The sequence below is a fragment of the Juglans microcarpa x Juglans regia genome, chromosome 1S (assembly GCF_004785595.1).
Source record: "Juglans microcarpa x Juglans regia isolate MS1-56 chromosome 1S, Jm3101_v1.0, whole genome shotgun sequence".
NCBI lineage: Eukaryota > Viridiplantae > Streptophyta > Magnoliopsida > Fagales > Juglandaceae > Juglans > Juglans microcarpa x Juglans regia.
Genome location: NC_054595.1, coordinates 26,480,939 through 26,504,983, shown reverse-complemented (window position 1 = coordinate 26,504,983; position 24,045 = coordinate 26,480,939). Strand labels below are relative to the sequence as shown.

The 24,045-nt window shown below is 38.1% G+C and overlaps 2 protein-coding genes across 4 annotated transcripts; both read right to left on the bottom strand.

The window, feature by feature from the left end:
* Positions 1–302: 302 nt before the first annotated feature.
* LOC121246842 (lys-63-specific deubiquitinase BRCC36-like) lies at positions 303–15,658 on the bottom strand. 3 transcript variants are annotated; one of them, XM_041145138.1, is made up of 10 exons: positions 15,376–15,654; positions 13,489–13,614; positions 12,933–13,020; positions 12,592–12,677; positions 12,296–12,511; positions 5,109–5,293; positions 1,276–1,434; positions 1,093–1,173; positions 955–1,009; positions 303–645 (listed from the first exon to the last, which is right to left on the bottom strand). In XM_041145138.1, exons 1-10 carry the CDS (start codon positions 15,484–15,486, stop codon positions 436–438), a joined length of 1,317 nt encoding a protein of 438 aa, XP_041001072.1. In that variant the 5' UTR covers positions 15,487–15,654; the 3' UTR covers positions 303–435. The 3 variants fall into 3 exon arrangements, with proteins under 3 accessions (XP_041001072.1, XP_041001074.1, XP_041001073.1); XM_041145140.1 differs by having other exon boundaries at positions 506–645; positions 917–1,009; XM_041145139.1 differs by having other exon boundaries at positions 635–804; positions 917–1,009; positions 15,376–15,658.
* A 1,845-nt stretch (positions 15,659–17,503) lies between these two features.
* On the bottom strand, positions 17,504–21,844 carry LOC121247823 (WD repeat-containing protein 43-like). The gene is made up of 6 exons (XM_041146273.1): positions 21,733–21,844; positions 21,314–21,594; positions 21,147–21,229; positions 18,393–18,504; positions 17,877–17,951; positions 17,504–17,795 (listed from the first exon to the last, which is right to left on the bottom strand). The coding sequence occupies exons 1-6, from the start codon at positions 21,749–21,751 to the stop codon at positions 17,607–17,609; spliced, it is 759 nt and encodes a 252-aa protein (XP_041002207.1). The 5' UTR covers positions 21,752–21,844; the 3' UTR covers positions 17,504–17,606.
* Positions 21,845–24,045: the final 2,201 nt, after the last annotated feature.

The following is a 24,045-nucleotide window of genomic DNA, read 5'->3' as shown; positions in this document are numbered from 1 at the left end:
AATATTAAAAAATATATTCTAACAATATTTTTTTCGACTTTTTAACTTTAATTTTATCTCATCTCATCTCATCTTTAAAAACAAACAAGCCCTTAAATTTACTATTTTTAAAATAAAAAAAAATGAGTACACAATTAGATTTACACACCTATACTAGACAAATCATTTCACTTAACTGTGTCTGCTTCAACTTCACCCTAGACTATACGTGCAATCATCACAACAGAATGCTTCCCCCCATCAATCGGTGCATCCTACTTTTCAACATGCATTTTGAATCCTGAATGCTCAACTGGAAAAAAGAAAAGAAAAGGGCCACATTCCATAAACTATTCAGTTTTGCAAATCTCGTACATCTGCTTTGAAGTTCATAATATAAAATTAAACACTCCAATACAACATGCAGCATTGAGAAGACTCCGTGTTTTTGGAATTTCACCGAGACCCTTTCCGCCTCTGGCTACCAGGACTAGCAACAGTCCTCATGCTAATCGGTTCGGCTGAACTATACGAGTTGGTGTGACCAAACACAGCATTTCCTCGAAGGCCATGGTATGGAACTTGGCGAGATGATCCCGAACTTGAATCACCTCCTCTGATACACTCGGCCGCTAACCTCTTGGCTTCATTGATGAGCATTTCTAACTGTTTAAGCAAGCCATGTATTTCGGTAAACAGACTTGAAATAGGAACTATAATACTAGGGTAATAAGTAAACAGAAGGATATATTAACATGATTCCTCGTGCCCTGAAGCACCAAAAGGATGGGAACCACCATGCTTTGTGTCATCAAATATGTGCAACTTGCAAACACCCGGACCATAGGTCAGATAAGCAAGGGAACTAGTTTTGGTATAAGTAATCCTAATTCCTTTGAAATTAAAAAACTTCATGAGATCAACAAAGCATCCTTACTGTCTATAGAAAGCATCGATTTTAGTTCTGTTATGTACCCGAATTTCATTCTCTTTCAAGCGGTCCTGGAGAGCATTTACGGCAGGACTTAAACTGCAACAGACTCAAAAGAGAGTGAGTATCAACCATAAGCCGAGCACTAACAATAGCAAATGAGGTGGGAATTTAATTCTCACCAATATTCCATTAATTTGCACATGGAAGCCTGATAAGTTGAGGTGTGATGTATGAAAGTAAGAGGATGAACTTTCCCGTTCCTATGTAAAAATTAAGCAAATTTGAAAGCATGGCAAATGATTAGCAAAAACATGAAGAAATTGCAGGTCATGATAATAAGTTGAAGCATATCACTTGATCACCTTATATTTTGCAATATGGCTTGGTTATATGCAGCCCGCTCCTCTTCATACAGCACATGTTGCAAGTCCGTAAATGACATTAAAGGTGAATCAAGCTTGATAAGGGATGACGTTGGCAAAACATGAAGAGGAATTTCTTTCCTGGCATACTCCGCACCACTGCCAAAAGAAAAGAAAAAAAAAAGCAATTCAGGATTTAAGGCGCCCTTTACAAACCCCAGTTATACTGATACACTAGACTAACAAGCAAATGAATATGAAATAAAACACATGTTTTCCAAGGTAAGAAAGATGATGAAACTCGAGTACAATAAAACAAGCGAAAGAAGGTTAGAAGGGTGTCAGAACAGACCAATCCACAATTTGTAATAGAACATACACTTACTTTAACCCCAACCCTCCACCTCCCAAAAAAGAAAAAATAGAACAAAAGTATGCTTAAAAAAATAAAAACAACAAAAATATTAAGACCCCATGTTCAACTTTACATCTCAACTGCCCTCAATGGATGATGATGCGCATCCAAATTTTTCTGATTACAAGGAATAATCCATTAAAAAGGAGATACTTGTAGAATCCTTACGAGTACATGATAGGAAAAAGTATTAATAAAGCATCAGAAACAAAGAAAGACCAGTGCCAAGCAGGACAAACACTTTCATGATAGAAGAATGGGAAGCTAGAACTTATCGTTATTGCAAAAAGCATTGGTCAAAGCATTACCTGAGCATTGAAATCTTTGGTGTTTCAGCTATTTCATTTTCCAGTAATGCAGCAAGTTAAAATCACCAACATTATTGATTTTTTTTTATATAGGTAATAAGAGATTTTATTCCAAGTAAATAGGCATAGCTCAAGTACACCGGGAGTATACATGAGAATACACCTAGATACAAACTAAAGCAAAGTAAAAAAAAAAAAAAAAAAAAAAGCATTACAAGATATTCATGTCCTTCACTAGATTATTCACCCCAAAACTTTAAAGTGCTAAAAAAAAATCCCTAAATTGCCCCATTGTGCATTCACAATCTTCGAAGCACCTCCCATTTCTCTCCAGCCAGAGGCAGCAGAACAAACACAAAGGAATCACCCTCCATTCAGCTTCATTGCATCCACATCCCGCAGCGCCTTGCCAACTAGCCAAGAAATCCACCACTTGAAAAGGCATCACCCAAGCAATGCCTACCCTTGCAAATAACTCATTCCATAAAGCAGTCACCATTTCACAATGAAGAAACAGGTGATTAACTGATTCACCATCTTTTTTGCACAAAAAGCACCAATCCATCACATATAAACCCCTTTTCCTCAAATTATCAGTTGTTAAAACTTTCTCCAGTGACACCAACCAGCAACTTTACCAGGCACTCTAGCTTTCCAAATGCATTTCCAGGTGTATGTATTATTATCATATCTATTTAACACCTTGTAATAGGAGTTCACCGAGAATCTAGACTTATTATCATGAACCCACTGCATCCTGTCCTCCCTGATCAGATCAATCTTCGAATCATAAAGTTTTACAAAGAAATCAGCAGCTTCACTCACTTCCCAGTCCTGTAAATCTCTAGTAAATTCCACATTCCAATTCAGCAAGTTATTAGAGAATAAATATGAATCAGCCACAACAGCCCCTTTGTTTTTAGCAATCCTGAAAAGACTAGGAAATGCTAATTTAAGAGGTAAATCACCACACCAAACATCGTGCCAAAAGAGAATATTGGTCCCGCTTCACACTTTGAAATTAATATTTTTAACAAAATCCCCCCATCCCAACCGAATGGACTTCCATAAACCCACCCCAAATACCCCTTTTATATCATTAGAACACCAATTCCCCCGCATCCTTCCATATTTAACATCTACAATCTGTCTCCACAATGCATTTCTCTCATTGTTGCATCTCCAAAGCCACTTTCCAAGAAGAGCTTTATTAAAAAGCTTTAAATTCCGCACACCTAAACCTCCACAAGACACCGGAGTACAAACCTTATTCCAACTCACCAAATGAAATTTTCATTCCTCCCAAATGCCATCCCATAAGAAATTTCTAAAAATCCTCTCAATTTTTTTAACCACCCCTGCTGGAATAGGGAAAGAGAGAGAGGTAATAAGTGGGTAAATTAGACAAGGTGCTTTTAATTAATGTAACTCTTCCCCCTTTGGACAAACATAGCTTTTTCCAACCAGCTAGTCTCCTTTCGATCTTCTTAATCACCCCATCCCAAACAGCCACAAATTTATGAGGAGCCCCCAAAGGTAACCCAAGATATTTCAAGGGAAGAGAAGATCTTTACAATCCAGAATACTAGCCAAATCATAAATATTGCTGACTGAACCCACTGGAATAATTTCAGACTTATTGAAATTGATTCTAAGTCCAGAGACAGCTTCAAAGCATAACAATAAGGCTCTTAAAGCACAAAAATGATCCCCGTTAGCATCACTGAAAATTAGAGTATCGTCTGCGAAGAGAAGGTGAGAAACCGTGATGCATCCCCTAGAGACGTCTCCCACCTTGAAGCCCGACATAAAACCTCTTACAACTGCCATTTCAATCATACGACTCAAGGCATCCATGATTAAGATAAAAAGAAAATGAGATGATGGGTCTCCTTGCCTTAATCCACGGGAGCTATTGAAAAAAACCAGCCGGAGAGCCATTCCCCAAAATAGAGAACTTTGCCATCGAAATACAATGTCTTATCCACGAGCACCATTTCTCCCCAAAACCAAATCTCCCAAGCAAGTAGAGAAGGCAATCCCAATTGACATGATCAAAAGCCTTTTCCATGTCCAATTTGACTAAAATTCTAGATTGTCCCATCCTTTTCCTACTTTCCAAACACTCATGAGCAATTTATACCGAGTCAAGGATTTGTCTTCCCTTCACGAATGCATTTAGAGGCTTTGTTATAATCTTATCCAAAACCACGCAAAGGCGGTTAGCTAACACCTTAGAGATGGTCTTGTAAACCCCATTAACCAAGCTAATAGGGCAAAAATCCCTCATATCAACAGCATCCACCTTTTATAAAAGTTGTATTAAAACTTTCTTCAAATTTTCTGAAGGAATGGAATTCATCAAAAACTTTCATAATATCATCCTTGACGATATCCCAGCAAGCTTGGAAAAATGCCATAGAAAATCCATCGGGACCCAAAGCCTTAATACTATTATTGATGTATTCCTAATGGTATCTATTTATAGTTAATATAGTCAGCTAGTATCTTATCCCTTTAATACTTTATGGAAATTCAAAACACTGTTTTTACAGTGACAATTCTTGTGCCATTTGCCATTGCAGCTGTTGGTAACTTCAATTGGTTTTATATCCTAATAATTCTAAGTTAAATTTCCAAGAGCATTTCAAGGGAATGAATCAGCAGAAACCTGGAGTTGAACTATACATTAAACCACAGGATAATGGACTAGGATGCCTGATTCCCATCATCAAACCAGTTATTTTTCATAGAAGGAAATTCAGGCCTCCAAACCAGGCTAATGTGGGCCATCATTGGTTTATTCACTTGGTGCAAAGAGTGTGGCTATAACAGATTCAAAAATATGAAAACCACCAGCAACGTAAGGAGAAGCAGCAAAATATAATAATGATTGGGAAAAAACAAACTGCTCATCTAACATGGGTAAATATTGTACATCACACGGATGAGTTTCCAAATAGACAAATTGTAATTCTTTATGAAGTTAAAAAATTCTCCCATTTGAATTAAGAAGACCAGTATCTTTTTTGTGATGATAGCAGATATAAACACCAGTACTTGATGAGAAAATAGAAAGACACCAAGTGATCAAGTACAGTCATTTATACCTCATGTCCAAATTTGAACGGTGCATTGCTTCTTGCATACTTTCGGACATATCCATGGGGTCTATATCAACAATGATTTTGTCTGAACTATCAGCACGGTAGTTTCCTCCCACCCTTTCCCTCCCTATATACTTGGCATCTGAATCAGCAAAGGAAACCCCCAACTCTGCGGACCTTCCACCGCCCTAGCCAATAAAAAATAATTACACATTTCATACAATGGCAATTGTAGAAACTGTTTTTTTTTTATTTTTTGATAAGTTAGAACTTTATTAAGCACAATGAAATAGGCGAAGCCCGAGTACACAGGAAGTATACACAAGAAACACCTAGTTACATTCTAAAACTTAGAAAAACGACGACAAGAACTCATTTACAGCCCCACCCTTGAGTACAATAGCAGAGAACCAGCAAAGTAGAGTGCTTATAAAAAACTTCCATAATGCATCTCTATTGCGTTCCCGATCATTAAAGCACCTCTCATTTCTCTCCAACCAAATACAACACATAATACACAAGGGTATCATTTTCCATGCAGCTGCCACTTGGGAACAAGTATGCATTTGAAAGTTGGTCCAGCTTTTTAGGAAATCAACCACTGCTTCTGGCATAACCCAGCACAGCCCAACCCTTCCAAACACACCATCCCACAGCACTTTAGCCATTTCACAATGAAGTAGTAGATGGTTCATTGATTCCGCTTCTTTCTTGCACATAAAGCACCAATCCAAAACAATCATTTCGCACTTTCTCAAATTATCTATAGTCTGAATATTCCCTATTGCTGCTGTCCAAACAAAAAAAGCCACCCTTGACGGAACATGAGCCTTCCAAATCCGCTTCCAAGGAAAGCCAATATGGTGCTGATTAAGTATCACCTTATAAAATGACCGAACTGTAAATTTTTTAGAGGCTGTTTGTCTCCAACATAGTTGGTCCCTGCCCTGTCTTCTTATCTCCACTGAATACAACTGTCTAAAAAAATCAGTGACCTCCTCTACTTCCCAATCTTGGACAGATCTGGAGAAGCCTACATCCCAAAGCACCATTCCATTGGCAAAACCCATCACCTCGGAAACCGCAGCTTGCTTATTAGTCGCCAATCTGAAAACAACCGGGAATGCTCGAGACAATTCAATATCCCCACACCAAACATCAGACCAAAATCTGATTTTTGAACCATCACCAACCGAGAAGTTAACTTGTTTTAGGAAACGACCCCAACCTTTCCTAATAAACTTCCATAGACTCGCTCCATACGAATTCCTGCTCTCCTTGGTACACCATCCTCCCCAATCACTACCATACTTACAATCAATCACCCCCCTCCACAACGCTTCCTCTTCCCCTTGGTATCTCCATAGCCACTTCCCCAACAATGCCTTGTTAAAACTACATAGCCTATGAATACCCAGTCCTCCATCAGCAATTGGGCAACAAATTTTTTTCCAACTCACTAAGGGAGTTTTAGACACCTCTCCCAGGCCACCCCATAAAAAACCTCTATACAATTTTTCAATACGGTTGGCCACACCAACTGGTAAAGGGAATAAAGACGGGAAGTAGGTAGGAATATTAGAGAGAGTGCTCTTTATAAGAGTAATCCTACCCCTTTAGATAAATAAGTCATTGCTGCCAACTTCATCTCTATCTTCTTGATCACCCCGTCCCAAATGTGTTTGGCCTTAAAAGATGCCCCTAGTGGTAGTCCCAAATATTTTATGGGCAGAAATGCAACTTTGCTCCCCAGAAATTCAGCCAAGTGATGAATATTATGGACTTCTCCCACCGGTGCCAACTCCGATTTACTTAAGTTCACTTTTAATCCCGAGACGGCTTGAAAACAAAGCAGGACAGCCCTCAAAATTTGAATTTGTTCCTCAACAGCCTCACAAAGAATGAGGGTATCATCAGCGAAAAGCAAGTGTGATATAGTAGAAGGGCCACTAGAATTAGTACCCGCTGCAAAACCCGAAATAAAACCTGCTCCTACCACTGCCTCCACCATGCGACTTAATGCTTCCATAACAATATCAAATAAGAAAGGAGATAAGGGATCCCCCTGCCTCAAACCTCTAGAACTCGGAAAATACCCACAAGGCTGTCCATTAACAAGCATTGAGAAGCGGGCAGTGGAAATGCAGTGACTTATCCAGCCACACCACTTATCACCAAAACCGCATCTTCTAAGCATATACAAGAGAAAATTACAGTTTACATGATCATACGCTTTTTCCATATCCAACTTACAAAGGACCCCCGGAGCGCCTTCCCTCATACGGCTATCTACATCCAGTTTACATGATCATACGCTTTTTCCATGTCCAACTTACAAAGGACCCCCGGAGCGCCTTCCCTCATACGGCTATCTACACATTCATTTGCAATCAACACCGAATCTATAATTTGCTGTCCTTTAACAAATGCGTTTTGAGATTTGGAAATGATATTCCCCATCACTTTGCTCATTCTATTTGCTAACACCTTTGAAATAATCTTATAGACACTACTTACCAAACTAATTGGGCGAAACTCCTTCAACACCGTAGCACCCACTCTCTTTGGAATCAAGGCAATAAAAGTGGCATTCAAACTCTTCTCAAACTTTTGAAACTCATAAAATTCATGAAAAACCATCATCACATCCTCCCGCACAATCTCCAAGCAATCCTGAAAAAATGCCATAGAAAAGCCATCCGGCCTGGGAGCTTTGTCTCTCCTCATTCCACACACCACCCGATGCACCTCAAGTTCTTCGAACGGCCTTTCCAGCCAACTTGTTGAAGAAGCATCTACCGCTGCAAAGTTCAATCCATCTAACTTAGGTCTCCAATCTTCCATCTCACTAAGGAGGGAACTATAATACTGCACAGCATGCTCTTGGATTTCAGCAGGCAAGGTAAGTGGATTATTTTCAGTTCTTAACATCTCAATGGCGTTGTTACGTCTATGAGAATTGGCCATTTTGTGGAAAAAGCTAGTACACTTATCACCCTCTTTAAGCCAAAGAACTCTGGACTTTTGCCTCCATGAAATTTCTTCCCTCAAAAGAACCCTCTCAAGTTCTATTTTTACTTCATTTATCCTAGACAAGCTCTCCTCGCTGTCCCCATCAGCTTCCAAGGATTGAAGTTCTTCCCAAAGGGCTTTTTTCTGCTGCTCAACATTCCCAAAAACTTCCTTATTCCAAATCTTCAAATTAGCTTTTAAAGCTTTGAGTTTCCTAGCCAAAACGAAACTAGGAGTCCCCTCAAACTGGTATGACAGCCACCAACTTTTTACCTGATCAACGAAGCCCTCCACTTCTAGCCACATATTTTCGAACTTAAAGTACCGTTTACCCTCATGAATACCCCCACACTCAAGAATAATGGGGAAATGGTCCGATCCTATCCTTGGAAAACGTTTTTGGCACAGCTTCGGATAATGGGCTTCCCACGACGATGACACTAAAAATCTGTCCAATCTAGAACTGCCTCTAGAATTGGACCACGTATACTCACCCCCCACCAATGGCAAATCCAGCAGTTCTAAGTCGAAAATCAGCTGTGAGAAAACCTCCATTGCTGAAGTTATTGAAGAAGAACCCACCCGCTCACTTGGGAATCGAACTATGTTGAAGTCCCCACATATGCACCAAGGAAGATCCCACATAGAATACAACCTGAAACTTCATCCCACAGCAGGTTCCTATCCCGATCCCTATTAGGACCATAGACACTTGCTAATGCCCACAACCACTCATCTTCCACATTCCTCAATACACATGCCACCAAGTAATTTCCAATGCACTCTTCTACCATCTCGACAACTCTACTATCCCACAAGACTAGTACTCCACCAGAAGCACCGGAAGAGGCTAAATATGTCTAGCCTACAAACGAAACTCTCCACAAGCTACTAATAACATTCCTGTCAACACTTTCCAATTTTGTTTCTTGGAGGCATACAACATCAATCTTCCAACTATGAATAATGGACCTAATACGAAGGCGTTTATTGACATTATTAATCCCCCTTACATTCCAAGACATAATTTTAGGCTTCATTAATAGATATAACTTCCCTCCCCTTAGATCTGTTCCTCCCCGAAGTACCCTCCTTATTGTCATAATTAATAGAACAATGCAATCTTCTCAACTCCCGCTTCTTTTTCACAGATGACTGCTCGACCGTGGATCGACCAGCTTCAATAGCCACTAAAAGTGCCCTCAATTGTTCTTCATAACCATCATAGAATAGCCCCACACAGCTTTGAATTTTCTCGACTTGTTTAAAAACCCAATCTGAGGTTTCCTCCGACACAATCGAAGAGGAGTCATCTGTAACGGAGATGAACTATCCATCTCCTCCTCATAAACAGCTACTTCAAGCTCTGGATCCGAGACCATCATATCTTGTTCTTCCATTTCAGACCGTGCCAACTCAGCCTGCCTGCTTCCTTCTAAGTTTAAGAACTGAGACAATAAACAATAACCCCCTGCTTCATCTTGACCCTCAACAACCTCAACAATTTCCCCTGCCTCCCTCGTGTGAGTGATCATAGATGTCAGCACTTCATTATGTCCCTCAGCAGCCTCAACAATTTCCCCTGCCTCCCTTTCTGAAGCTTCCATTATGCCTATCGGCTCTTTCTGTGCTATTGGTGGAAGCTCTGTGTAAATATCAGCTCCGATACATTGTCTCGGCACTGCGCCAAAACTGTCTTGCCTTTGCTCACGGGAAAATCACCTATACTCCTCGCGATTGACGTCGGGATTTCCTTATCTACTACCGTCGACCAAGTCTGTACAGGAGTCGAGACGTTTGTTTCTGGTCTTACGGCAAAACTGCCTAAGTTCATCCCTTCATGCTTCACGGACTCTACTGCCGGCTGCTTCGCGATTGACGTCGAGAGCCTTTGACGTCACCTTCTGAGACTTCGTCGGCGACAGTGGCACTGACCCACCCACCTCTGAGTCCGCCCCGACCTGCGTCTTCATCCTCCACGCCAAACCTTTCATCTGGTTGGGCTCGGTTCCGAAATGTTGTTTGGACTGGGCCTTACCTTTAGGTCCCTTTTCCAGACCCACACCCAAAGCCTCCGAACCCATAACATCTTTACCCAAAACGCACCGTATCATCCCTTTGACTTTAATAGCCATCTCTTCCAAAGCCGCCTGCATATCCTGCAAATCCTTCAAGAAACTTACATCATTTTGCACAACCATGCCTCTGCCATCACCCACCCGCCTCTGTGTACCTACCAAACCAGGAAATTCACCTACTCTATTCAGGTCTGCCGAAGCAAACTTTCTCCAAACACGAGGTGTCTGCACAGCCTCCAAGTACGACCGAGCCAATGGGGGTGCTACTGTCGACGAATGTGGTAAACCTCTCCCCTGAGCACACTTGTTACTCACCTCCCTCACGACTACTGCAAATTTCCTCCACCCTGTTCCATCTCTTTCCCCAGGAATATAGATGAAACTCCGGCGCCCCCCTCCACTATACTCCACCAAGGCCAAGAAGCTGCCACGGGAGTTGGAACTCTTATGCGCAATGTATCCCCCTGTTACCATCCCTATAAGCAGAGTAGTACACCTTACTTCCATGCTCAGAACATTCCTCCAAGGCTCTTAAGACCCAGCGAGCTGTACCCCAACCCAACCTCAAAGTATGCGATCCTTTCCAACCCCTTTCCGTGATAAGCACTTCACACCCCTCCACCCGTAACTCAAACACCTTCGATTCAATGGCTAAACTACTCATGGAAGACATAATCTTCCAATGATACAACAAACACCCCACCGTCAAGAGCCCACCAATCTATCCAATCATACATGATTATATATTGCATCTTGCATATAGTGACAATTGCAAAAACCATTATCCTTACACGTAAAACACAAAAACTAGATACATTCTGCACACACTCACTCGAATTTCACCCTAGTACAACAAACCAAGACCGGTCAGTCCCAATGTAAATGAATTTAGTCTAATCGAAAATGTATTTTAAAATATATTTCCTTCATTTTCCTCAATGGAGTAAAATCACTTTTGAGCTAAAAGTAACCAAATCGTACAGAACAGTAAAACATTCTTACAGAGAATAATACTGCATGGTATAGGACAGTAACTGAATTAGGTGGCAAAGATCATGAAAGGAATGGAAACATTTCCAAACTTTGCTATTTCCATATAATAATTCATATGGTAAGCAGTTAAAACTTCTCAAATATGTGCTGGGATCCTTTTGTTCACTAGTCAACTAGCACACAAGTGGACAACGTTGGTATGAGAAGCAATCTCTTGCAAAAACATATTTTTTAAAGATTATTTATGTTCCAATTTTGTTTATAGGTGATAGAAGGGAAGGGGAACAGGGATGGTCATCCATTAAAAGCAGGTTCAAATCACCATAAGAGACAACAGTAACTTTCAGTGTAGACGAAATTTTTCTTCTATGGACTGTGATTCATATCAATATTCCAAATTAGACTGTGATTCATATCAATATAATGTAGAAATATAAAATAGACTGTGATTCATATCAATACTCCAAAAACCACACAAAGAAATCATAACTCAACCATTATTCAGAACTTACCTGAAGTGGATATGCGCATCCCTGTTTGTTTAGGAACCCATTTTTGCCTTCTTAGGAAAAATAAAATATAACCCAGCTCTCCCATCCATCAATTAAGCACGCTTAGGTCAATTATAATAGATTTTGATGGGTTGAATATTCACGACTTCCTTGTAACAGCTGTTAATCATGCCTAGGTGTTGCTCTTGTATATGTCCCGTGTACTTGGGCTATGCCTACCTTTTTCAGCAATAAAATTATTGTTTATCGATTAAAAAAACAGTTAAACATATAGATTGAGCATTAGGAATTTACTGTTTAAGTAGGTCATCAGGTGTCTGCACAAGGGCATAAAACTCAGTTTTAAACTTCAAACTAACAGACAAAAACATTTTAGAAATTGAGGAAACTAGATATTCTCCGCACAATATATAACTGTAACAAATAAAGGTTAAAACTCTGACCAAGAACCCCTTTTTTCTCCAAATACTCATCCACACAGCACAATGTAAGCATGAAGTAACGCCTATTGTTTTCCCATATTTTCTGCCATGTTTAAAGCTTCACTGGCCAGATCAAGAAATATGTAATCACTTTGATTAAAAGGTGTGTATACCTTATTAGCTCCAGCAGTTATTGAATCGCCACAGTCTTGTTCAGAGCTCTCTATCACTGCAGAGCCAGATCTTGTAGATGCATCTTCTGAGGAACTTAAAGATGATTCAACATCTATAATTGAACTTTTATTTACCACAGATAGAGATATAGGTCTTGACACATGATTCTGCTTCCTATCTGAGGATTGGAAAGCAATTACTTGGATTCTTCCAACCTAAAATCACCCCAAGTGAGAATGGCAAAAGAGCAAGTTTACAAGGCTACTTCCCGAATACCCTTGCATTTAACACATACCTTGTGTACATCTTCACTAAAACAGGAAAATATCAGCCCGATAAACCCAGAGTCTAAAAGTTGATACATTGCCTGAGTTCGCACATCTGAAAAAGGTACAAAGCATTTTTTTAGTCAAACCTTGAATATATATCATCCTTTATCGCTTTCACTTTTCATGATAATTGCATATGGAACCAAAAGATCATCTTTATGTACATATTAAAAGGACAGATAAGCCTAAAGCACTATATCGATTTGTAAAGTGAGATTCAAAGGTAAAAAATTCACATCGAATACAACAAGATTGGAACATACAACAGAAAATAACCCAAGAAAAATAGTAGTTGGTCAATGCATACCAACGTGGGAAGGAAGAACTGTAATATGAGGATGAGAATGATACCACCCAATTACTCTTGTTATTCTTCCAGTAAACGTGGTCATTCTGTTTTCTCAAGTTAATTTCACAACATCACATGAAAGATGAACGTCATTCCCTTAGCATAAACAGAAACAATATTCTAAAAAAAATCCATTCTAGAAAATTATATTTGTTTGATTAACCAGGAAAATTTAATTTAGCAAAAGAATTACTGAAAAATGGAAGCTGAGCTCAGTTGGTGAAATACAATGTTATTTCCATTTCAGAATAAGCATTTCTAAAAGTTTTATATATATATATATATATATATATATATATATATATATATCCAAAAGTTGCACATCATGAATTTAATGTCTTTTTTTTATATAAGTAAAACAATTAAAGACAATTAGGGCCCTACCAGATTCAAACCGGTACATCATGAATTTAATGTCATAATCTTGTGATCATGGTAAAAGCAATAGCTACTTTCATTGATAACGATATCCCCAGTAAAAACAACAAATACTATAAAGAAGAATCAAGGATATCTCAGCCTGAGCTGATGCAGCAGCCAACTGCTCAGGATTAGTCTCCACACGGTCCTTTCGGCGGTCGGATCGTGTTTGAGGTGATGCTCCCCAAATCAGTGCAGTTACACCCCCATCCTTAGAGTACTGAAATCCCCAACATCAGAATTCAAATCATCACAACTATAAAAACTAAACAAATATAAAAAATAAAGAAAGAAAAAAAAAGCTTAACAAACCCATAGTATGAGAAATACATCTCTAACAAATAACAGTCTCAGCTCCCTCCAAGTAAGAATTCCAAACAACCAGATTTATCAACCAAGTGTCAGACTTTCTCCAAAAGATACACTTCTCATATTTTAACATAGACATTGTGCCAGATGCAAAATTCAAGAGTAAGATTTGGTTAATGGTAATGAAGACAAAATCCTGTATCTGGCATAGTTCTTTTTTTTCTGTTTTATGAGAGTCTGTGGCATATTTCAAGATCTAGAAATATTTGGGGATCCATCCAAGTCAACGGGCCCAAGCATTGAAGAAGTTCCACTAAAGTTTTCTCCAAACTTGGGGCAAACCATGCAACAGCAAATCTAACATGTGAGGCAGGTTTTCTTTTTTTTTTTTTTTATAAGTGATAAATTATTTCATTGATATGAAGATAGGCATAGCCCAGGTACACAGGAAGTATACATGTGAATACACCTATTTAAGAACTAGAAACAGTTACAAGGAAATCATGGAAGATGAGACCATTCAAATCTAAAGCAATGGCCCACAAAAACAAAGTCTTCCAGAAAAAACTCCTAACATGTGAGGCAGGTTATTGCTAGAGCTTGATATCCATAATCTTGATATTGAGCTGGCAGGGCAAGCAGAGTCTGGCAGCACAGGGAGGCACCATCAATGCCCCACGATGGATTGCAAAGTGTACACAAATCTTAGGGTCCTAACACAAAAACAGATTCTTTATCAATGAGACCTGGGAATTTGGCATCTAAATAGAGAGTTGGGATTGAGATCCAGGATCTCAAATTTTGACTAGCCCAAACATGAATCACAGTATCCCATCTAATATTCAATCACAGATCCAAAGTGCTTCAAAATTGGAGCAGCCACATTATGCATATATATTTCATGAGTATAGAAGAGCGACCCAAACACTCAGCCGCCTAGCAAGAAAGTATCAGCAACAATTGGTTTAATTAGGGAATGGCTCATGATGTTCATATAGACCTACTATATGCCTCTCATCTAGCTACCATATAGCTTGGTAAGTTCATGAGATAAAATTTGACAGCAAACTTTATTCACCTTCTATTATATGCGATGCTTGTTCTCGTAGATAGGAACATCAATGTATGGATGTTTGTGGAGCAAAGATCCACGTTCTTCAAAGGCTTTCGCCAAGATTTCTTTTTTATAGGTTCTTAGCTATCAAAATTATATCTTACCCATAAAAAAAACTTGGCCAAAGTAAAAAAGCAACCAACCAAAAACTTTAAACAAAAATAGTCATTCACATTGCCAGTCAAGAACACTGATCATTTATGAACAGTAAAATCAACTCTATGCAAGCCCCAACTTTAAATTCTCAATCTTGAACATCATTTCTAATTACGGCCAAAGTTCCAAAACCACATTTTTCATGCAGATACATAAAACCAGCATGTACTAAGCATCTAAATCCCAGTGCAACGATAGCCTAGAGAGAAGATAACGAATGACTAGAATTACAAAAAACCATATAGAAACTACCCAAATCCGACATATTCCAACTATTCAAGCTCCACACCAAGTACAAGCACCAAACCCACTAAGCAATCTTAAGTCTTGCTGAAGATAAAACAAGAACGTAAAAAGAAAAAAAAAAATTCGGAAATGGGAAATGGGAAGCAAAGACTGAACCTCAATATCACCGAGAAGAAGCCCCATGATCTCTTCGGTCTCTGTGGACAATGCATGCGTCATACATGTTAACCACACATCTTCCGACATTTTCACACATGTTAAAGCCATGATTTCCTCTCTCTCTCTCTAAATCTTGGAGGAAGATAAAGAGATGGGAAGGACTCGCAGGATCTTCCTTCGAGACCTAAGGCACGCCTACTACTTGTACTATGGTACCATTGTGGGGGAGCTTTGGGGCAAAAGGATCACTAAGGCGTGAATTTTTGGTGCAGTCGGCTAGTAACTTTACCATTATTGTGTTACCTACTTTAATCTACTCCGTAAATTCGGCCGAGATACCGCCCGGTTTGGATTATAACCGACTTCAACTCAACTTATTTCATTTTATTATTATAATTTTTTTAAATTTTTATGTGATAGATAATTTAATTTTTTAAATTTTTAAATAATATTAATATTAAAAAATAATATTTTATTTAACTTATCTAAAATTATTTTAACTCATCTCTAAATCCAAACAAAAGTATCTCAATAGATTAGCTAAATGTAAAATAAATATACTTTTTAGTTATGAGCGGTGAGTAGCACTGCCCTAATAACTGCTAGTTACTCTTTTTTTTTCATATTTTTTTAATATATTTAAATATTTAAAAATATATTTAAAATCATTTTCTTAATTACTAAATAAATAAATAAATAATTTATCAACCGATACATTTGAGTGGTACAAATTGAAAGGTAAAATAGCTTTTTCCAAAACTAAAATCAAATTTGATGTATAACGTAGCACTACTAAATCTTTATTTTATTATTTCTTTTATAACTCTCCATCTTCGGGAGACCTCTATTTACCGATGTTTTTGTGCATGCTTTTATTCCTTTTTTACTTTTGTATTTTGAGTAGTTTTTCTTCTATATGATATGGCGAATATCTATGCAACGTATGCTTGTTATCTGCTCTATTGTAAATAAATGAACCTATTGTAAATCAGTAAATCTGCTAATTGAATTTGCCTTTCAAAATTTTCTCGATTTATACAGAGCACGCTATCCTGCATCAAGTGTCTATATTTTGATGAACTATGCATTACATGTCCACTAACCAATTAAATAAATTAGAACATGAATATTAATTAACACATAATAGGTAGAATAGTAAAATATGATAAAATTAAATAAATTAATAATTAATAAAATTAAATATTTTTTAAATTAATATTATTTTATTTTTATATAATAAAAAAATAAATAATTCAATGAGAATTTGATATGAATGGAATAGCATAAGTCAAATTCATCTCATATTAACTAAAAGTAAGGTTTGACTTTAACTAATCCATTTATAGTGCTCTAATCTACATAAGCGCAAAGTGTTCTCACACGTGTGAACTTTTTACACGTAAACACACAAAGTCAGTGGACTTCCGACAACTTCCCTCTCCTAGTTCGAGAAATAAAACAAAATTGATGGTTTGCCACACTATTTATTATATAAAAATTTTCTGTGCAATCACTTATCACTTATGTTATAAGACACGCTATTGTTATAAGATCCCTTGTATTTATAAAAAAAAATTAAAATATTAAATATACAAACTCCCCACATTCACTTTTAAAAAAATTCGAACTCATTATTAAAAAAGAATTACTTTAGGTACAAAAAAATTACACAACAGTAAATTCACAAACTGATATGACTTTATGTAGTACGTCAATTTATAAAATTAATTTTATTGTAAATTTAATGGATCTCGTAAAACCACATCAGTTTGTAAGTTTACTTTGTGTATGTGACAGATCTCTTTTTATTTATAATTATCATGGATAACAGTAAATATTGTGTTATCCACAAAATTTCTAAATTGCATAACTCTTTTAGGGAACTTTCTGTTTCTTTCTGTTCTTCCGCGACGAAGCTTGATTGATCTCTTGTCGAGGTAGTCTCAAAATTCCCATATTGTGTGGTTTCTTTGTCTTGCATGTGCTCCACTGATATTAGTCTTGGTTCCAAATCCAATAAATCGGGCTGCGGGCTGGTTTCAGACGGGAGTAGTGTCTCCTTCCAACTTCCATAACAGAGGGATGTTTGCTCGCCAAACTGTTAACATGCATGAAGGCTGCATACTGAGGTTAATAAATTATATCACTTCCATTTCTAAAACAATATTGCAATCCGAATGCACAGTGGACCCAACTTCAAGAATACAACAAATTAGCCTAAATCTGCATCAATCAGGCATGCTATCAATTACTTCAATGTCACTAACACCATCAAATGCTTCATCTGATGCTTCCTCATCTTTGCTGTCTTGATCGGTTTCCATGGCTTCCTCAGATTCCTCTTCATCGCTTTCATCCTCATCCTCATAAACTACTGGCACTGTTGTGCCATTCTCCTCTACTTCCTCATCCACAACCTGCTCAAGAGGTTTGCATAACGTGTATACAAGAAACACACAGAACTCCATATCACAAATTTTTACCAGGAAGATACTCACCCCCGTATAAAGGATATCCAAGCAACTGTGTAGTTGAATAGCTGATTCAAAAGTCGAGACCCTTGACTCAATGAGCTGCACGTATACAAGCCAACATAAGAGTATCAAAATTAAACACTACAGAACATTGCATTGACTTCAAATGGGACTATTAGCATTTCTTACGATATTCTTTTTTCTTTTTTGTTTTGTTCAATAAAGTGATTTCTTATGATATTCAACAATACAATCCATTTTATAGTTTTTTTGAATTTGGAGTAGATTCCTATTCTAACTACTGGAAAAGGGTTATTTAAGGTGTATTTGATCAATATCCCAAATGTCAAGGAAATACAGGCCACATTTCCAAAGTCTTAAGAAAAATGTTGATTTTCAATTACAGATATGCTTTTGAAATCTCGCATCGGAAATAATTTATGTGAAGATATGCAACATGCATGGAATCGAGGTGTTGTATGCATTTTGTAATATGTTCACTGAAAATGTTTCCATAATGAAATAAGCATTTACTTTTACCTGAAACAGAGAATTCAGTGCGAGTAAAGAAGATTCTTCGGACATTATACTACTTGCATGTTGAAGTAGTACACCTTTTAGCCATGGAAGTGAACATGCCAAAATTGCACCCCTGTAGTGGAAATACAACATAAAAATTCATTAAGCGCACTTACTGATAGAGATTTAAACACAAGCATGGACAGGAATTCCTAAGCACCAGCAACAAAAAAAAGCAGAAACGAGCATAAAAATGGGATTCACGTCAAGTAGAGATCTACACGGTTTTAATCAATTAGATTCATGATGTAGGTAAGACCTTAGACTTTCATATTCTCACAAAAGAACTGACATAGTTTTGTTTTTTTTATAAGTAAATAAGTATCTTTATTGAAGAGAATGAAACTAGGCAAAGCCCAAGTACACAGGAAGTATACAAAGTGAGATACCTAATTACATTCTAGTAAGCTGAAAAGAAGATAGAAACTCATGGACATTCTCACCCTTCAATACAATAGTAGAAAACCACTGTAAAAGAGAGAATATAAAAAAAATTCCAGAATTCCCCCACTGCACGCTCCTTGTTGTTAAAACACCTATAATTCCTTTCCGACCATAGACACTACATTAAGCACAAAGGTATCATTCGCCACATTGCTGCCAGTTGAGCGCTATTATGCCTCCTGTTCCAGCACGCTAATTGTTCCACCACGCTCTTAGGCATGACCCAACTCAGCCCGACTCTATTAAGGATACCATCCCATAACTCCCCAGCCACCTCACAATGTAAAAGCAAATTATCTATCGATTCTCCATTCCTTTTACACATATAACACCACTCAATGACCACCATATCCCGCTTCCTTAAATTATCAACCATCAAGATCTTCCCAAGTGCAGCAGTCCAGGTGAAAAACGCAACTTTAGAAGGCACTAAGACCTTCCAAATACTCCTCCACGGAAAGAATGTGGACTGCTGGGCTGTCAAAGCCTTGTAAAAGGATTTAACAGTAAACTTTTTTCTACCGGTATGAATCCACAACATGCGGTCACCCCCATTTCCTCCCAACTTCGCTGAATACAAGTAGCTTTAAAAATCTGCCATCTCGTCAAGTTCCCAATCCTGAGCATTTCTAGTAAAAGTGACATTCCAAGTTACCGTCCCATTGGCACGATACAACAAATCTAAAACTGCAGCTTGTTGGTTTCCAGCCAAATCAGGAACTGACATAGTCGACACTACCCATACAGGAACTAGTTGAACTTTTGTTTAACTCAAGAAGTTGGAAAAAATAAATTGAAGTAGACAGTTGATAATTCAATCAGGGTATGGTTTTACATGCCTAAAGCTGAATTAGTAATGCTTGGTCACTGTGTAGCATTTGGCCAACAGAGAAAACCAGAAAACCCAATATAAGAAATGATAGGGAAATTTACAACAACAACGACTGGGTTTGAAACCAACCGGGTCTTGTAACTTACCAATCAAAATAGTCCGTTCTCCATTATTTCCTCATTCACAACATCAACACCTTAAACAAACAGTGAGAGAGAGAGAGAAGAACACCAATCTCGAAAACAGTTCGTCTAGGTACAGACGATTTGGCGGACGAATCCGCGTACGAAGCTGATGTGGCCTGCTGCTGTCAGTGCTTTTTTTAGTTTTAAAAAAAAAAACGCGAAGAGATGAGAAGAAGAACACCATCGACTTCCCAGATCCATTTTCTTCTCCCCTTCGTCTCCCCTCCCCCAAATCCTATCTTTCTTTTCTTTTCTTTAATTTCTTTTTTTCCATTCTCTTTTCATGCCCTTGAATAAAATAGACAACTCATGATCCACTGCTCCCCTATAAGAAACCAGTATATATGCATCCTTTTCTGAAATAAAACTCTCTCCCTCTCTCAGTTCACTGTCCTCAGATTATTCTAGCTTTAAGAAGCAAAATCCTAGAACTAGAAGCAGGAAGCTTGAGTACAAGATCGCAGAAGCAAAGAAATACAACATCATCACAATTTCCTAGGAAAAAAGCTACTGTTGCTCTAAGATCCAAGAAAAACCAAACAAAAACCCAAAAGAGATCCATGGACTCAATCCCAGAATTAATGGAGAGTTCCAACTCCGACAACACTAGCATCAATGATTCTATTACAATCAATAACAGCTTAACTGCCGCAAGCTCTTCTTCAACAGCTTCAACTCCTAGCAGCCACTACAAAAACCAGAAGCGCGGGGACTGGAACACCTTTGGCCAATACCTGAAAAACCACCGTCCTCCTCTTTCCCTCCCGAGATGCAGCGGTGCCCACGTTCTTGAATTCCTCCGGTAGAGCATAAATTAATCGGCAGTACTAGTTTTTTCCCAAAAGCTTAAACTAATTAATATTAAGGGTTTAGAGTTCTATAGAAAGGTTACGCAATTTATATATTGCAACAGGTACCTTGACGAATTTGGGAAGACAGGTGCACACTCCAATCACCCCCGCTGTAATGGGGTGAGCAAGGGGAGTGGGCGAAATCGACTTCCTTTAGATTTTTCCTTTTGAAAAATAAAAGCACTGAGAACATTATTCTGACGAGATTTAGCCTCTCTACATCCACTCACATTCTCAACAATGCAATAAGATTCGAAACCAAAGAAAAAGGTAACCATAATTCAATTCAGTGTCACCCATGGCAGACTTCGTTAATAAATTCCATCTACTTAAATTGGCCAAACACATATGACATATGAACCCGGAACTATGCCAAAAAAATAATAATAATAAAAAGAGTTACCTTGACTGAATAATCGATACAAGAGACTGCAAAAGCTTGAGAACATCCGCCGGATTCAGCGACGAAACTGACTTCGCAATAACCTACACAAACACCAAACATATTTGAAATCCGAGCTCTTGCTTACTTGAGCAAACACAAAGCTGCAGAGAAATAGCAAAACCGACCTTCTCGTCTCGGTCGTACAAGCAACCCAACAAAAGCGCACGGTCGTCGGCGCGTAATGCCTGCTTAAGCAGCACTTGAACCGAGTCTGCACTTGGAGGCTGCGCAAGCAGAGAAGAATAGGGCTCAGACCGTTTCTCTCCGCTCTTGTGATCATCGGTCTCTGAACCATCACTCTTGGATTGATCATTCTCTATCAGATTCAAACTCGCGAGCTTCTCACCCATGGTGGGCTCATTAGGGTCCTCGTCAACAAGCACTCCACCCACCGCCTCTCCACGAACTGCATAGAACCAGATAATCCCAATGAAACTACGAGGTTTTGGGGTTAACGCATGAAAAAAAAAAGATTGTTTTCAATGAATTACAAGGTATATATATTATGGAGTAGATTTGGCGGAGAGATAAAGCGAGTTCTTACTGCTCTTATTCTTCTTCATTGCTGGCGTGGGATTTGTATACGGGGGAATCACTCTTCTTCTTTTATCGTTCCTTTTGTAAGGGTTTTGAATTCGGACGCTCCGAAGGGTTTTAGATTTAAATAAATATTCACGAACTTCTCACACACTACAATCCACATTTTTTTTAATTTTAATTTTTATTTTTTTTATCAAATATTTATTATATAAATAATTTTAAAAAAAAAAACTCAAAACAAATTGAAAAAAAAAATATTAAAAAATTTAAAAATTTTAAATTTTAAAAAAATATAAAATATAAAGTGCCATAAAAGTTGTGTAACAAAACTCTTTAGATTTCGGGAGGGACTTTATATTTTTTTTACTTGTGTATATATAATACTGTGGCCCATAGAAGAGGCCATAAATCGTGGGCCTGAACAAACGATCCATAATCACTGTTCATGATCTACTGGGCTTCTCCGCCAAGTTCTCTATAAAAAAAGAAGTTATTATTTTGATTTTGATTATCTTCAATTATGTTTATTTAAATGATTAATTTATAAATTCGTTTAAAAGGTGTTATATCAATCAATGCAATAGAAAATAATAATAATTAAGAAAGTATCCTTATTTAATTATTTCAAATATCATGAATAGGATTCGTTTTCCCACTTTCTTTAGAGATAAATTTGAAAGAACATTTTTACCCTTTATTTATTTATTATTATTATTTTTATGATTCGGAAAGGGAAGTTTGAACCCAAGACCAACTCCATTTTGGAGGTTTGAGTGTTATGTCATCAGGCCATATGCGTTTGGCGTACCCTTTATTGTTTTAAGAGTCTTGTTACTCGTAATATTCCACACATAATGATCACATAACATAAATTATTTTCATGAATCCGCAGTTATTAATACAGTGCACAAACTCGCTTAAAATGTCTTGTATTTTATTGTTTGATGGATAAACTCAGTTCATATACTGAGGTTTTCAGTTTTGTGGTAGTGAAATATATTTGAATTATTGAGAAGATTGTGAAACAAATATAAATGAGGAGCAGGCTGCAGCAGTGCAACACCCCGTATTTTAGTGTATTTTTACTGAAGGAATTATTTTTATGTGATCAAAATTTATTCTCTTATTTTAAAATTGGTTGGATTTTTAGTGAGTTTATTTCTATGATTTTAATTTGGTGAAAATTATTTTTATGTGCTTTCTTAATATTTATTTATTGTTATGCATTTAAATTGCTTTTAATATTTAAATTAATTACCATGGGATTTTAATTATTTCAATTTGAATTTACCATTACGTTTAAATTATTTTATTTAACTTGTGGTTTTAAAATCATCTCCGTTGGATCATTTTTGTGACCCAAGTTATGAAGATTGGACCTCATTTCTTTTTCCCTCTTTTTCTTTCCTCTCCTTTTCTTTTCCTCCCTTTTTTCTTTTTCTCCTTATTTTCCTTCGGTTTTCTCCTCTCCCGCGCGATCTCTCTCTCTCCTCTCCTCCGCCCGTTTCCAACGTCCCCTCCCAGCGCCGCCGTCCGTCGGCGGTGGTCGACACCGCCCAGCCCACTAGATTCCCCAGCCGCCGGCCGTCCTACCCCACCAATATCACCTCCGTTCGTGCCGCCGGTAGCCCCCACGAAGCCCACGAAACCCACGAAGCCGCGGCACACTTTCCGCCGTTGCGCCGCCGTCGCACCGCCATTGGCCACCATCTTCCTACCACTTCATCCCCGGCCTCTTGGCAACCCATTGGACCCAACCCCAGCTCCGATCCGTCACCGGTGAAGCCCCACCAAGTCCATTTCCGATTTGTGCATTTTTGGCCTAAAACCACCCCTTGCGCCGCCACCCACGGCAAACCACCACCACCACTAGCTTCACCGACCTCCCTAGGCCCTACCCTATCAATCTTGGGTCTTCGTTTGTCCTCGTTGAAAAGTTGGTATTTGTGACCCACGGCCACAGTGTATTTTACACTGTGGTGTTGCTCAAACGTCGCATTTTTCAACTTCGTGATCCTCGGAAAATTATTATATTGCACTGTAAGTATTTCTCCAAAGAATTTTCGTAATTTAAATGTATTTTTGCACTAACCCATTTCACTGTATTTTTGGCATGCCGGACTGAGTCCGAGGAGTTCGGGGGTCGGATGGATTTGTGATTGGAGTTGTTTGGTTGGATTTGATTGGATTGGTAATTGTTGGTTTGGACATTGTGTTGGTACATGTGCATTTCATTATTTCGTGCATAATCATGTTTGTAAAAGAAAACTGGGTTTTCGTGTATTGCATTCATGTTCATGTGATTTGAAAAGCTATG